The sequence below is a fragment of the Macaca thibetana genome, chromosome 1, assembly GCF_024542745.1.
Source record: "Macaca thibetana thibetana isolate TM-01 chromosome 1, ASM2454274v1, whole genome shotgun sequence".
NCBI classification, from domain to species: Eukaryota; Metazoa; Chordata; class Mammalia; order Primates; family Cercopithecidae; genus Macaca; species Macaca thibetana.
The window spans coordinates 192,491,995-192,508,675 of NC_065578.1; the positions used below are offsets into that span (position 1 = coordinate 192,491,995).

General features: G+C 38.8%; 1 protein-coding gene across 4 annotated transcripts in view; it reads right to left on the bottom strand.

Annotated features, from left to right (window-relative positions):
- PRRX1 (paired related homeobox 1) overlaps nucleotides 1-16,681 on the bottom strand; it is a 75,923-nt gene that overhangs the window by 17,189 nt on the left and 42,053 nt on the right. For all 4 annotated transcript variants that reach the window (XM_050784104.1, XM_050784073.1, XM_050784093.1 and 1 more), the window contains one exon: nucleotides 2,201-2,376. In XM_050784104.1, the coding sequence (XP_050640061.1) occupies nucleotides 2,201-2,376 (176 nt within the window). The remainder of the gene's footprint in view (nucleotides 1-2,200; nucleotides 2,377-16,681) is intronic.

Here is a 16,681-nt window from a genome sequence, read left to right on the forward strand (position 1 = left end):
AAGGTGGGAAAAGAGAAAGAAAAAAATAGTTCCAACATATGAAAAAGACATTTCCCTGTCATGATAGGGGCAAGACAGTCCACCAACCCCAAAATTGGTCTTTCACTTTTTTTTTTTTTGAAATGTCTACCATTGCCCTGGGCAGGTTTCCTTATTTAAAATTTAGATCACCGTAGCAAAAGTGGCACATTAGTGTGCTGTGGGTTACTGGACTAAAAGTATTCATTACACCACTGCAAACTGAGGTGTGGCATAAAAGACATGGAGTTTTTGAGGAGAGAGGAAAGGATTTAAGAGCAGAGTTAGAGATTTGCGGTGAGCAGTGTAGGGGAAGAGGGTGTGGGAAGACAAATTTAATAATCTGCCCTGGATGGCGAATGGGAGAGCAAAACTGAGTGTTGTCCCTACGGGTCACTCTTACTTGAGCCCAAAGGGGCACCTGCACTCACACTTCCTCCTAACCTACCCTCAGGGACCCCACAGGCTCCCATAACTTTCTTCTTTTGTCACTGACATTTTCATTTCTTTTCTTGGGGCGTACTTCTTGGTGAGGTCCCTGTTTCCCCATAGGGAAACTTTCACACTTTCTCTTCAGACTGAAGGGAGTACCAGGATCTCTGCATCAACTCCACAGTGGTCTCCCACTGTATACTGTGTCTCCTCCATAGACACAGACCGTAATCAATGGGGTAGAAATCTACCCTGGGGTCTAGCTCAAGTTCTGGCCTGTCAAGAGGGTTATCATTTGCAGAAAGAAATTCTTAACTCTCAGACAGAACATAGATATACAAACAATAATTTCGTAAGGAAGACAAGACAGATTGGACCTACCCACCTTATCAAAACAGCATCTTGCTACTGGCAATATGGAAGACAGTAAGATCTTTCAGCAGAGAGCAAAGCACTACTCCAAAAGGCATTTAGCCAGGAGACTTTTATTCATTCAGTTTTTTTTGGGGGGGGCGGTGGGGGTAATTAAAAGCATGAACTCTGGATCTGCATGTCTGCATTCAAATCCTATTTCAGACACTTCCTAGCTATGTGATGCTGTGCAAAATATTTTAACCTCTCTGTACCTCAGTTTTCTCATCTGCAAAATGAAGAATACTATCCACATCGTTGAATTAGTGTGAGGATGAAATACATTACTTATGTAAAGAACACTACTTGGCATATAAGGGCTCCAGTAGTGTTAGTTATTATATATTGTCATTATTGTTATGACTGTTAATCACAGGTTGTATGATGTTCTAGATGTCTGGCTTGCAGTTGATGTGTCATGGCACCAATGTTAGAAAGAATGGCTATTCTCTTTTTCCTGCCTTTCATGCTCTTACCCTCTTTCAGTTCACAGAGACCCTGAGGGTAAATAAAATCATCCACTTGAGTGTGCTCTTAACTCAGTTCCTAAGTATTCATTTCCCACTCCATCAGTGCTCATATTCATGTGTACTTACAACAAGTTTCTTGAAGACTGAGGAGGAGAGCTGAGGTAGGGGACAGAGAATTCATCTCTTTAACCACTTCAAGATCAAAGTGAAATCTAAGGGTGCAGAGTAAAATGCTCAGATGGACAATGTATATCACATAAATCTGGAAGTGTCAGAAAGAAACGGGTGCTGGGAGAGGAACCTGTGGCAAAGATTATTCTGCCCTACCTGAAAACATTCAATTTTATTTAAAAAAAAAAAAAAATACTTGCTGCCCAAAGAAAAACAGCTGGAAACAGGATTCTATCCTTATGCTGACCATTTGCAACCCTTATGAGTACCAGCTCCCATCTGAAGCCTCTAACTTGTATATTATTTGTTTATTTATTTATTTTTGAGACAGTCTCACTCTGTCACCCAGGCTGGGGTGCAGTGGCACAATCTCAGCTCACTGCAACCTCCACCCCCCAGGCTCAAGCAATTCTCCCACCTCAGCCTTCCAAGAAACTGGGACCACAGGCACGCACCACCATGCCTGGCTATTTGTTTATTTATTTTGTATTTTTGGTAGAGATGAGGTCTCACCATGCTGCCCAGGCTGGTTTCAAACCCCTGAGCTCAAGCAATGTGCCTGTGTCAACCTCCCAATGTGCTGAGATTGCAGGCATGAATCACTGCGCTGGGCTATAATTTGTGTCTTTAAACAATCTTCAGAGATGTGCCTCTGAGGAGGGGACTACTTGGTGCCAGCTTCCCACAGCTTCAGTTACCTGCACTCTGGCCTCGGTGAGGTTCACCCGGCGGGCAAGGTCTTCTCGCACAAAAGCATCAGGATAGTGTGTCCGCTCAAACACACGCTCCAAAGCCTGCAGCTGGCTGCTATTGAAGGTTGTCCTATTCCTTCGCTGCTTTCGCTTCTTTTTTTCCTCTGAGTTCAGCTGATCATCTGGAATAGAATACAATGATGAAAAGAAGCCAAATTCACTGTAGGAGTCCCAGTTAAAACTTTTTTTATGGTATATCTATAGTGAGATATTGCTCCATTTGCTCACATCTTTATCAAAGTCCTATAGCCAAATGCCACTTTGCATGTGCAAATGTGGGCATTAGTGCTCTCAAGTTCATATGTCAAGAATTCCAACAATTCTAATGCTTGGCTGTTGCCTCTAAATCTGGCACAAGACCTGAACTGTCAGAGAGACATTACTTGCATGCTCCTTGATGCCTTGACAAACATGTCAAGGAAAATTGTACCCCTGTTCATGTTCTCTGAACTTCTCTAGAGATAAAGGAAGAAAAGTAGATGTTTTTGTACCTTGTTTGTCTTTGACAATATTATGCTCACTCATGTAGTTTAATAATCAAGTAGACCAATTATCTCCTGGTTCCTTCTCTCCTAACATATATACATGAACACAAAAGTAGAGTTATAGAGAAGAAACTCTGTTCAAACCACATTACGTGGATGTGTTTTACCATGCACTCCCCTTGAAGCAGCAAGTAATTTCTAACAGCGTTCACTGAAGACTCCATGCTGTTGCAAAGGCAGGCTTCAGAGGCCTCAGCCTAGATCAGGACTAGTGCTACAATGCCATCAACCCAAGCTAACATTAGCCTGGAGCTCACTCCCTGGGAACCCAAGAACAGGAAACAGTTCAGAAAGATCCCTGAAAATGTTTCACTCAAACTTGAGTTCTAGGACCCTAAGATCTTAGGCACCTTTGAAGAATCACAACACCATTTTTACCTGTCAAGATCCTTCCTTGGTTTTCTCTGAGCTCCCCTGAAGGTAGCCTGGTGAGATAATTGTCCAGGTTGTCCATAGCAGTCAGAGAGTAGTATGCTCCTGTCCTGCTGCCCCCACCCAGCCCAGTCAGGAGTGATGTATATGTGAAACTGAGTGGAATACCAGCTATGCCGACACCTTCATCAAACTGTCACCCTAAAACCTGAGCTCTGCAGAGCCCGTGTAAGTCCAAGAGATTTGCAACACCATGCTGCCAAAACCCAAGTCATACGCTCCATCTAATGAACTGGACTTAAGTTCCCCTTAGCTTTTCCCCAAAGAGGCTCAGCCCCAAGAAAATTATGAGGCGTTGTAGTGAGGATGGGGAGAAAGGAGAGCTTGGCCATTCACTGTTTAGAAAGTACTTTTGGCTGTCTCTTCTAATATGCAAATTCTCCTGATTCTCTCTGATTATAAACAGAGAGAATACAAACACAACGTACTCAGTAAAACTATTAGCACGAGTCATGATGACACCTACCTCAGCTATAATATTGTTCTTATTACAAATTGAGGGAATGTTCTAGATTTGTGTACAGAGTCAAAATGTAGCTTAAATCCAGAGGCCTGACAACTAAGGTCTCTAAGTCTTTTTGCTAAGAGAACCCTTCTACATCAATGCTTCCTTACCAGGAAAACCCCTGAAGCTTAGAATGGAGACTGCACATTTCCTCTTGATAATTAAAGCACCCATATATAGTAAATGCTTGTTGAATTTGTTTTCAGGGAAAATGCGAAACTCCTCTTGTCCTTAGAAGACTGTTTCCGTAGCAAAAAATGTCATATGATCTCAACCAGATTCCTCCAGCCAAGAAGCTACCACACCATTCTCTCTGCTTTATAGTTTTGTGCAGTCAACCTTCTCTTTAGATTTTTACATTTATGGTGCCTCAACTAGGGGCCCAGCTTTGGTGGCACTTCTGTGACACTCAGTAAGAATGTAAGATCAGCTGCATCTTGGAAATTGAGCAAATTTAATAATAATTTTTGAGATCTACCAATGCCTAAAATATTCTAACCAACATCACTGATTGTACCACTAGCGATTAGCAAAATTAGTTTGCAATAAGATCAGCACTAGAATTCAAACACCTAGGATTAAATACCTTTTAGTAGTTACCTTGCCCTTGTATTCTCTTTCCTATTTAATATTTGGAAGCATTTCTCCCATTCATGTTCATTTTTCCAAATCATTTTGTCTTGTACTTCAGGTCTTTCTAGATAATGCAAGCCCTTGTGATAGCACAATAATCTGAATTTCATGCCCCCAAAACAGAAGTCTGCAAAAAAAAATCCTTAGCTTCTGTACTTTGTTTTAACTGAGACCAATTAGACCCTAAGCCATTTTAATCATACAGGTAAATTTCTGTTTTTAATAATATAGAGATAATTCTATTTTTAGTCATATAGAGAAAATCCCTTATTAAGCCAATCCCATGATTTGTTTCCTTCTCTCAAAGAAAATTCTTTCTTAGGTGCAACCACAAATTGTAAATCTTTTATGTTTTTTATAAGCCTATTTCTTCTTGTACTGCCAACTGCAATCAAGACCAAGAATATTTTATGTTTTGTTCTTAGTATTACAACCTGCTACATAATCTCAGTAGTTCTTTGAAATATTCCACTGTTGAATCAAATTCCACTGACTGTCCACCATAAACCACCAACTCCCCTGATGTGGGAGTAAGGGAAATGGAGAATTACAGTTTATGACAGGGAATAAATAGCTATGATGACCTGAAGCAATTCCAGCAAAAGTTTCCCAGTGAATGTTCTTGTTGTTTTTAACAAATGAAAACACTAGTTCAGATCATGTTGAAGGTGAGAAAAGACACAAATAACAGGGATCCAGGGAGTCTGGCTCTGGCAAATGTCCTTCAGAGTGCAAGCATAATAGAAAGAGACGATGAGTGGGCAACAGAGACAGCTCGAGCAGCAGTGCTGGGGATGGTCTGTCTTTGCTCACTAATCACAAAGTGTGAGCTCCCTGTTTTTCCCCAAGAATGCAGAACAGGACCCAGCACAGTATCTTCAGCAGTACAAAAGGAAACATAAACACTGTAGAGGTTTACATCTGCAGGGCATCTGAAGGACCTGTGATAAACACATTTATCAGATTCTTGGCTCTGGTTGAATACAGGGGAGAGAAAGCAGTGTGTTTGTACAAATTCCAAGAGGGTCAAAACAACTACAACTAGCAAAAACAACTACAGTGAAGGTTGATTTTGAAACATGCTGTCTGAGGATACTGACATCCAGTTGGATATTAGGATGCATCTCATTCTTTGGCATTCTAAAATGGGAAGGATTCACCAAGTTGTAGAATAACCAGCAGAAACATGAATACAGTTTTTTTTTCTTTGAGACAGAGTCTCGCTCTGTCGCCCAGGCTGGAGTGCAGTGGCTCAATCTCGGTTCACTGCAAGCACCACCCCCCGGATTTATGCCATTCTCTTGCCTCAGCCTCCCGAGTAGCTGGGACTACAGGCACCTACCACCACCTGCGGCTAATTTTTTGTATTTTTAGTAGAGACGGGTTTCACCATGTTAGCCAGGATGGTCTCAATCTCCTGACCTCATGATCCACCTGCCTTGGCCTCCCAAAGTGCTGGGATTACAGGCGTGAGCCACCGTGTCTGTGTCCAGCCTACATGGATACATTTTTATCAAAGTCACAATGTTTCAAATCCAAAGTGTGTATGGATTTTACACTTTTTTGATAATTGAGTAAACTGAAAATATGTAGTTATTGTTGCTCTTAATAAAAACAAGCGAAACATCCTTATAAATAGGTGTAGTCTTGCTTGGGATCATGAGTCATAAAATATTGGCATCTAAGAAAACCCATGAAATTGTCTAATTCAACCATCTTATTTTACAGATGAGTTAAATTAGATCTAGAAGAACAATGTGACTTGCCCAAAATCACAATGCAGACTTGGGACCTCTAGCCAGAGCGAGAAACCAGGATTCCCAATTCCATTCCACTCTTAAGTGCAAATGACAGCATACACGCTGTGCAAGAGAGAAACAACAAAGCATCCAACACATAAATGGAAACCATTCCCCAGGGAAAATGTTTATAAGAAAGACAGATTTTTCCATACTAGCTGTTATAAAAAGGGTCTGAGAAAGAGGGTCGATGAATATCACATGTTGTCCTTCCTACCAGAATAGCCATTAAAAAATGCAACCATTCTCATCTAGAAAGCTATTTTCATCCAGATGTTCTTGTATTCTTCTTTACAATGCTATCCATAAGTCCTTGCTTCATCAGTTAAATAAGTGCAGGGTTATTTTAGCTTAGTGGTATGCCCCGTCTTCTATCTTCTCCCACAATCATGGAAGATGATTTTCACTTTAGGACACAGTTTAAAATGTCTCTGTTCCTAAAACACATCTCAAATCTTACCTTCTCTATAAACCTTTTCTGATAGCACCAATTCATATTGATTTCCAAGGCTCTAAATTTATATACATATATTAGTATATTATCAAATACTTTTTTTAAATTATGGTTCAATTTTTTCTGTGTAAATATTTTGTCACCTTAGTGCATTCAGGTATTTCTATAGAAAAGAGATAGGATTCCTTGACATATTACGTTACAGTAAAAGTTGAAAGAGTTATAGTAATGTCATGGTATAGAAGCAGTCCCAGAATTTTAGAACTTTAGTGATTTATTTGAAGTTTTAAAGCACTGCATAGTTTCTGAATTCCAATTATTCTTTTTAATAATACATAGCAAGTAATTATGTTAGCATTGTCTTTTGTCTCTGGATAGCTTTACCCACAGAGGAAAAATTCTTTTGCAGTGTTTCTTTATCAGATAGAATAGTTACCAGATTTAGAGAGGGAAAAAGGCTTGTTGTCTGATTCCTTTGCAAATGTAGGAATTATTCTTTCATTTTTATCCTTTATTAGAAAAGCGGCTGCAGGACACATGAATTATTTAAACCACCAGGAACGTACACAAGAAAGAGGTACTAAAAGAGATGGGTGTTTCTAAGGGATCACAATGTTAGAATACATATGAAGAACTTCTTGAGAAAAGAAGTCTGCAAGCCCGAGGTAGGATACCCTCCGTGTATTCAAATATGAGTTAAAGAGAACAATAGCCCTGACCTTGGCTCTAGTGTGAAGTTCACTCTGGACTCCTCAAGCGGCTGCTGACGTTGCCCTAGAGGGAAGGTGGAGGAGAAGGCAGAAAGTGCCATCCTCAAGCATGGGGACCTGACAGCATGTGGTGATCCCTATTCACTAAGGCCTTGCACTCACCATGCAAGCTTCAACTAACTCCAACACCCCTCACCCTCTTCTGCTCTGCATCCTGTGGGAGGAACCTTAGAGATTCCAAATCATTGGTCAGCCAAACGTAATTTAAAGGTACGGTAAAAACATAGTTTAGGAATAAAATCTGAAGAAAACTGTGTTTCCTATGCCTGGGTCACATCAGTTTGGGAAAAAATCTGATGCAAGAAGATAAAATGCCAGCTCCAGTAGCAGAAACCAACTACCACATCAAAGCTTGTCATCTGCCTTCTGGTTGAAAGCATGGCAGGCAAGCGGATCTAAAGTGCAGCCCGCTGATCATTTTATGGGCATTGAAGAATGTTTTCAAAGGAACTTATATTGCACAACAGCTACTTACTTTAATGGGATTTGTGTGGTTCAGGCCCTGTAACCTTTGGAAAATTGAAAGGAAGTATAATTGCAAAAGCCACTAAAAACCATTTAGCTTTTATTGCAAGGCCTATGAAAAGCAGTGAAATAGAGCGGTGGTATTCGTTTGAGTTTCTTTGGCTACACTCAGCATTAACTGAAATTAGGACAGCATCTTTCTAATATGTGCCCTGATAAATGGCACATAGGTCACTTAACTGGGAAGACTGTTGCAATATAGACTGAGCTTAGTGCATCACAATGACCAAAGCCAAGTTGAGCAGCACACCCACTCCTTCTCAACAGCATAGTCCTTCAGCAGTCCTCCACCATTGACTCCCAGCGAGTATCAAGAGTGAACAGATCTCTGCCAATACAAATACCCAACTGTGCAGCTATTGTGCATTATCACAGCACAGCTACCTGAACTAGAGCACACTAAATCCCCTAAACTTTGTTTGGTGGTCTTTACTGTCATCTTGGTAAGACTTGGTTCATTTTTAGTCAAGTATCAGACTAAGCCTTAGCAAACAGGATTAAAACATCTTATACGTAATTTGGGAAATGACATATGTTCTCTGGAGAACAAAATGCTGTAAGAAGTGTGACATTACATTATTTTGAATGGTTTTGATCAAAAAGATGAGTCAGTGGCTCTGTGTAGACAGCTCAAAATGTAACTCTCTCAATATAGCCAACCCTCCTTTCAAGTAGAGAACACTCAAGAATATGAGGTACTCTAATGTGATTTGCACTGTTTTTAGCTTCTTTGTTATGTATTTCTTTTCACTTCTATAGAACAAATACATTTCTATAGCACCAAAAATGTTAACACAATCCATATCACCTTAAGTGCTTTAACTCTCTTAAGGCTTTTTTCTTAAAGGATTATTGACCAGAACCCCTGAGAATATCCAACACAAAGCAAGGACACTTGCCAGAACTGACTTTCTGTGTAGTCTCATATTGGAACCATACTTACTTCTGAGGCTATGTTGATAAATCTCCCCTCCCCCCATTATTTAGGCATTTTCCATGTGATGATGAATCTGTTTTAGACTATAACTCTAGAGCACAACATTTGTGTTTGTATTTAATTGAAGCTCTTATCAATGCTCAGTAAGTGAATAATCAGACATGAAATAATACTACTACTAATAATACTAATGTGTTCATGAATACATAATATTACTAATAACAATAACAATAATGTATTCATGAATACATTATTTGACTTAGGAATTGGACTGCGATTACAAACAGAGCTGAGGATGAGGCATATGCTCTTGTCTTCTTCTGCTGAGCTTTTTTTCCCTTTGCAGTGAGACTGTTATCACTTTGTAAAAGAGACAACATCAATCTTGCCATTACCAGTAGAAACTAGTGTTTTCATGAGAGGCAAGCATCATATGTCATCTTTTTCAATGATTCCTTATTGTTTTGGTTATAATTTTTAATGTTCTAAAGAAAAATCTGGTAAACACAAGTTCTAAAAAACCAAGACTGGAAGCAGACAGGAATGAAGGAGATGTACATAGTTAATGAGTAAGCTCAGCTCTTAGAAGGACAGGAGTGATGGAGCAGAGCTTCTCCGCTTAGACAGAAAGACAGCTACATGGTATTTGAACTTGTGAGAACAAAAGCATGACTTGAATTTTCTTATAATTGTTAATCTTGTGTTAAATGGACAAGGTGCTTATAGCACAGAAAGCCACAGTAACAGAGAATTAGCTTTCCATCACAGTAAGAGAGAGAACCAAGGGCAATTCTGTAACACTATATAAAATAAATGAAGAGGTCTGAAAAGGATATCAAAGTTTTTGGTGTTACTCTGGTCTTGGATGCCAAATAAATCTGAAGATGAAAACACACTAAAATGTTCAACATAAGAAGCTTGATATTTTAAAATATTTTTTAGATGAAATAAAATTCTCTTTAAAGAACAAAAATTCAAATTTTATTTAAAGAATAAGAAAAGTTGAAGTGAAAATAATGGCTTACAGTTTGACTTTTTAGAGGAAAATACCATTCTTTAACATCTGAAGCTTTCAATTTCGGTATCTGTAAAATGGTTGTTGGCTTAGTCAGCTCAGGCTGCCAAAACAAAATACTATAGACTGGGTAGCTTAGACAACAGAAATATGTTTCAGAGGCTGGAAGTCTCAGGATGAGGGGGCTGGCCTATTTGGGTTCCTGTTGAGGGCCTGCTTCCTGGCCTGGAAACAACTGCCTTGTTACTATATCCTCATATGGCAGAGAGAGCAAAAGAGAGCAAGCTTCCTGGTCTCTTCTTATAAAAACACTACTAAGTCCATCATGAAGACTCACTCACGTGACCTCATCTAAACCTAATTACCTTTCAAAGACCTTAGTTCCAAATAGCATCACATTGGGGATTACGGGTTCGATATATGAATTTGGAGAGGATATAAACTTTCAGTCCATGACAATTGCTTTAAGATACAAGTGATACATATATTTTTAAATGATACAAATTGTGACAACTAGTTGTGCACATTTCCTTATATTTTATTGTAAAATATGTATTATGGAGCAATTGTGGAAATGGCTTTGGATTGGGAATAAGGAGGCTTTGATTCTAAATCAGGGGAGTTACTGGGAAAGCCTGTGATGTTAGCCCTCAAGTGTCCTAACTGGCGTAATTATAGGTTAGGCTCTGGGACTAAGATCTGTTTCAAATTCAGCATTGTGGAGTTATAGGATAGCTTTTACATTTCCGATGCCTAGCCTAATTTAAAAAACTTTCAATAATTGCTCATTTAGGGTGATGACTGAATTATATTCTTTTGGTGGTGATGGTGGTGGTGGTGGTGTTTTTTTACTTTTTTGAGAAACATTTAGGCTGGATTTTATCTTGTATAAGGGCTGCAATGTAATTACCAGGCCTGGAGAAATCTTCAGTGCTTGACATATTCCTCCATGCCCACAGCACTCTGCAGAGACAACGCTCCAGACTGAAATCAATGTGAATCTTTAGAAGACATTAGTTTACCTCTAACCACAGTCTAGAGAAAGAAGAAACGTACGATGTTTTTTAGAATAACTATAAAGAGTTATTCTATCTTCTAAATTTACTAAAAGGAGATAAGAATAACTACATACTTCTTTTCTCTGCCATCCTTGACCTTCTAACCATGAGTTAAGTGGCATCAGCCTTGCTGCAAACACTGCCTATATCAACCATTTTAAGCTAATCCCAAAATGGATGCCACTAACAATGGTTACATTCAATCTTGACTTTCGCATCCTCTCACTATCACTTTATTCATTCATTTGAACAAATATCTATTGAACACCTACATGCCAAGCAATGAGATGCTCTGAGTAGACAGAAATGTTGTATGTTGTCTACACTTCAAGATACTTACTTTATAACTGATCTGGAGAAAGAAGTCAAAAGCACTTGACAAGTAAAGTAACAGTAGAGAAAAAAACATTCCAGTACACTTGGTGGCCATCAGAGCCAGGAAAGGGCTAGGAAGGAGGACAGAGATACCAAAGTGAGTACAAGGTTAGAAAACACTGCATGGGCCTCTCTTTGTCATGCCTAAAGCTTAGCATGCTTTTCTCAGCTGACCTATTATTTCTCACGCAATCACTCCACATTAGTTGTACTGCTAATGGTGATAAAAACGTAATTTTCTTGTCCTTTTCATTTATATTTTTCTCCGACCTTGTCTTTCTTTGCCTAATAACACATCACAGACCTTACCCATATCTACTAACTTTTACATTAATGGCTCCTTCTCCTTCCCCAAGTCTCAGCTGACCTGTCAATTCTTTGTAGGAATCTTCTGTGATCAACAGCCAGAAGTAGTCTTCTCACTATTCTTCACCCAGCATCTTAACCATCTGCTTTATAACACTTATGACAACCTGTAACTATTTACGTTGATTGCCTCACCCTAGAATATAGCTTCATGAATGTAGGCACCTTACTGACTCGTTAACTGTGCTATCCTGGCACCTGACATTAGTCTTCCATATTTTGGGTACTTTTCTTAGAATTATTAAATTATTATGTTAGACTGTCCTTGGTGAAAGTGCCTACTCTGAACAACCTGATCTGTTCACACTCAGTCACCAAACCTGACCACTCTTTCAGGGATCACTTTCTGTAATAAGGTCTTGACACACAAAATTTCCTGCTTACTGCATTTTTGTAAGATGTAAATTCCAGGATCAAATGTTTTGCAGGTTTTTCACGCACTTTCTCAGTGAATGACTTTGCAGCAGTAATTATTCCAATTAGAAAGTAAGCCTTGAAGGCAGGTGAACAGAGTTTATAGAATAGCGCCCTAAACCTCTTAGTAGTGCTCAATAAATGTTTGGCTTTGATAATGATGACACATATGGAATTATTGACCATCTTGCTCCTAGAAAAGACAAAGGAAGTCTCAAAAGGCATGACCTGATACAGTTATTTCTATGTTCCAAAAAACATATTTAGCTTGAGGTTGTATTTTCTTCTAGTTAGTCATTTCCAGTCACCGTGTTTTCTGTTCCCTTTCTCTGGCAAAGGAGCTTGGGCAAAAGCCTAGCTAATTAATTCATTCTCCAATATACAGGAACATTACTGCCTGTCAGCCACACCTAAGCTTTAATTATATGGTGATTTCCTCTCCAAGGATATGTGACTGTTTTAACTAGTAAGGAAGCCGATGCACTAAGGTCATATGAGAAAAAAAAGTTACATTTGGGTAAAACACCCAAAAATTCATGTGGAATAATCCTATTCCATTGAATCATGTCCCCTGTTGTTGAGCAGCCCTAAAGAAGTCCTTGTTAATAGTCATTCTGTCTGCCTGGAGTGGAAATCTATGAGTAATCTATGTGTCACTGTGACTCATGTCGTGGCCAACACTTCCAAATCCTCATCATCTGAAATTTGGCAACAAGAATTTACACCGCTCAATTCATAACAGGAAGAAAGTGAATGAAGGAAAGACCTAATAAAAAGTTGTACTGATTAAACATAAAATGATAACCAGAAAAGGAAGATAATCAAGGTTAAGGAAGGACAATGACTTTTCAATCACCACCTGGGTCATTCTCCACCTTGGCATCTGTTTCCAATATGACTTCCATGGCAATTACAGATATATTTCCTCCTATCACCTTGGGTCTTTTTTCAGGTTTTCCCTGTTTCTGAAAGTTTTGCAATTTTTAAATTACTTCGAAAAAGGACTTTGATAGTGATATGTTGAACGAACAGCAAGGACAAACTGGATATACTATTGTTCAATTCCACTGCAAGAGCATTCCCAACAATTGATAAAAGTTTCATTTACCAGCCTTCTTATTTCTTTTCTTTAATCTATTTGATTAAAATGGCACAGGGTGTAATTAGGTGGCTAATTTATTCAGAAGTCAGCACCTTTAAAATAAAGTATCATAGGAATAAACTTGAAATTTTCATGGACTCAGGAGATTCTTATAGAAAACATTTACTGACTAGGTGAGTAGATGGAAGAAAGGATTTGAGAAAATCAGATTTTATAAACACAGTGTTTGCATTAAATCAGTTAAAGAAAATGTGTGTATGGTAACTGATTTGAGCAAAGTTGGAGACATTCTAAGCTGCATTTTATTTTTTTTAATCTAGCCAAGAAGAGAGTTAAAATGAAATATTTTCCTTTCTTGCTATTCAGCTGTGTTATGCAGACCCCTGCTGGGCTCCTTCACTTTGTTCTATTTGGCTATTTCTATACTAGGCCTTTTTAGTATTAGTGGTCATACCTTCCTTGATGATATCATTAAACTTATTCCTTTACTACAGATCTGTTAGTTTGAGGAGAAATCTTCTTGGCTAGAAGGATTATTACAATTTTCTTTCTTTTATTTTTTTTTATTTTTTTTTTTTTTTTAGGGATAGGGTCTTACTCTGTCACCCAGGCTGGGGTGCAGTGGCATAATCGCAGCTCACTCCAACCTCTAATTACTGGGCTCAAGTGATCCTCCTGCCTCAGCCTCCCCAGCAGCTGGGACTACAGGTGCACACCAACATGCCCAGCAATTTGTTTTTTGGTAGGTATGGGGTCTCACTATGTTGCCAAGACTAGTGTTGAACTCCTGGTCTCATGCAATCCTCCCACCTCATCCTCCCAAAGTGTTGAGATTACAGGTGTGAGCCACTGAGCCCGGCTGAGACTTCTGGTTTGAGCACCAGTCTCAGGTCTTCCCAAGACCAAATGACACTGAGCTTTTCTGGCCATTAAGTGTAGGTGGTCACCAAATGATACCAATGTAGGTAACTTCTTGACCTGAGAGAGCCCATTTGTTATATCAAAACTTATCTCTAATTAATCATAGCCCCAGACCAAATTATACAACAATAATATTATATTCTTTCCCACATTTTCAGCAATTCAATGTTAGTAAAAGTTTTTTCATAGAAATTTATGAGAAGTCAACTTTATATAATGGGGCATGGAAGAATGTCAGTGGATCAGAAGCCAGACAACCTGAGTTCTCTGTCTCTGGCCCAAAAATGTCATGTGATCTTGAGAATGTAACTTTGCCAATCTAGATTTCTATTACTGTTGCTGTTGGAAAAGGGCATAGTATTAAATTATTTTTAATAACTCTTTCTAATTTTAAATTACAAACTCCTCTTCAAGTACTTGACCAATAGATAATTCTGTGCCTTCAAAGAGGTATATAGTAAAGAATAATATACTTAATTACTAATTATCCCCATTTTTGGAATCTATGAATTTAACAATGGATTAATTAGATATTGTGTAATTCCATGGATATACATTGCCGTGGTCGAATCTGCAGTATCTTTGATTGTTTTTAAATAACACTAGTAATGATATTTGCAGAAATTAGGGTTATTTCAACATTGCATCAATGCTTATTTTCTTTCAGATAATTTTTAAAGATAATGTTCAGATTTAGCAGGTATTCAAATACTTAACAAGAAACCAAAGAAAACTATTGAAAAACCCTGTATAAAGTTCTAGAGTTTTAAAACAATCTAACATTTAAGGGTGGAAGGGCATAATTTCTTATAAAATGTTTGTGTGTGTGTGTGTGTGTGTGTGTGTGTGTGTCTGTGTCTGTGTCTGTGTGTGTGTCTATGAGGGTATATATGTGACTTAGCTCAGAGAACCCAAAGTTGAACTGGTAACAACAGTGCTAGAAACATGAAAACTAGAAGCAGATTCAGAGGCTCACAGTGGGAAGGAACAACCTCTTGCAATGTGAAAGTTTTACTTGTTTGAGTTCTCTGCATAGCCCACTAAACTGCTGAGACCTACTGTCATTACCTAGTACTGACTGTATCTGGTAGCTCACTTTGACATAGTAGTTTCTGGTAGGAGCTCCCAGACAATAGCTAACATGATATCACTGCCTGCTGAACTCAGCTGTAAACAAAATATATATACATTTTAAATAGATATTTCATGGCCAGGAGAGGTGGCTCACACCTGTAATTCCAGCACTTTGGGATGCCAGGGCGGGTGAATCACTTGAGCCCGGGAGTTTGAGACCAGCCTGAGCAACATTGCAAAACCCTGTCTCTACAAAAATAACAAAAATTAGCTGGGTGTGGTAGCGTGCTCCTGTAGTCCCAGCTACCTGGGAGACTGAGGTGGGAGGATCACCTGAGCCCAGGTGGTCGAGGCTGCACTGAGCCCATGATTGTGCCACTGCACTACAGCCTGAGCAACAGAGTGAGGCTATATATATATAATATACATTATGTATATTTTACATATATATTGTGTATATAGTCTAAAATTTAAATAAACCAAGTCAGAGGATATAAGTTTCCAAGTGAAGTAAATTGCCAGATTATGCTGGTTGGCACAACCATGAACTATATAAATGAGGTCTTAAATTGCTACATAATGCAAACATGGAGTAGGAAAGTGGCAAAGTGGTGACAAAAAAAGGAATGGGGTACATTTAAGATGAATCACTAAGGATGTTTTTCCATTTAATTGTGAGCGTTTATATATTGAGACCATTCCACCAGGACCCAAATAACATGTGTGCCTTTGGAACTATTTGCAGTATATGTTTCAAAGTTCAGACCAAAGCCACTAGGTAAGTTTTATGGGTCCCTCTAGAAGAGCAGTTTCTTGTCAGGGCTGGAAAAATAATGGCACAAAGCATCCAGTAACAACAGAATCTAGGCCTGTTAGTTTGATCCCAAGATGATGCCTCTTCCAAAAGGAGAGAATCCAGAAAAACAATGTATTCTCCAGACTGAATGTGAAAGACTAATATTTAAGGTTTGGAAATGTTTTGGGTATAGTCTATTACACACCGGGTGCAGATCTGTTGGGGAAAATCTATTTACCATTTTATTTGTTCCAGCAAAGACTCTCATGAAGTTGAGTTTCTCCAAGATCATCATTTGTGGAGGCTAAGGACAGGAAACAGGAAAGATGTATGACACCAGCTTTCCAAAGTCTGTCTTGCTTCTCAAGGTTCCTTTAAGAACACAGTACAGCTGAGAAGGCAAGTTTGCATTCAGGCCTATACAATGACTGCAGTGACCAATGGCCAATAAATCAATTACATCTTGTGTACCCTACTTAACCTATGAATATGATTAATATTTGGAGTGTGTTTTTTGTGGTCTCATGCCAAAAGTTAACCACAGCTTAGAGATTCTTGAACTTCAGAAAAATAAGTAGAAATCTATGTCCCCCACTTTATTCTCAGTGCAGTTGGAAAGAACAGAATTCCATGAGAGAGAAACTTAATTGTGTTCATAACTTCTGAGCATTGAGAGGTTGCATTTATATAGGCCTTTCTTTCAAAG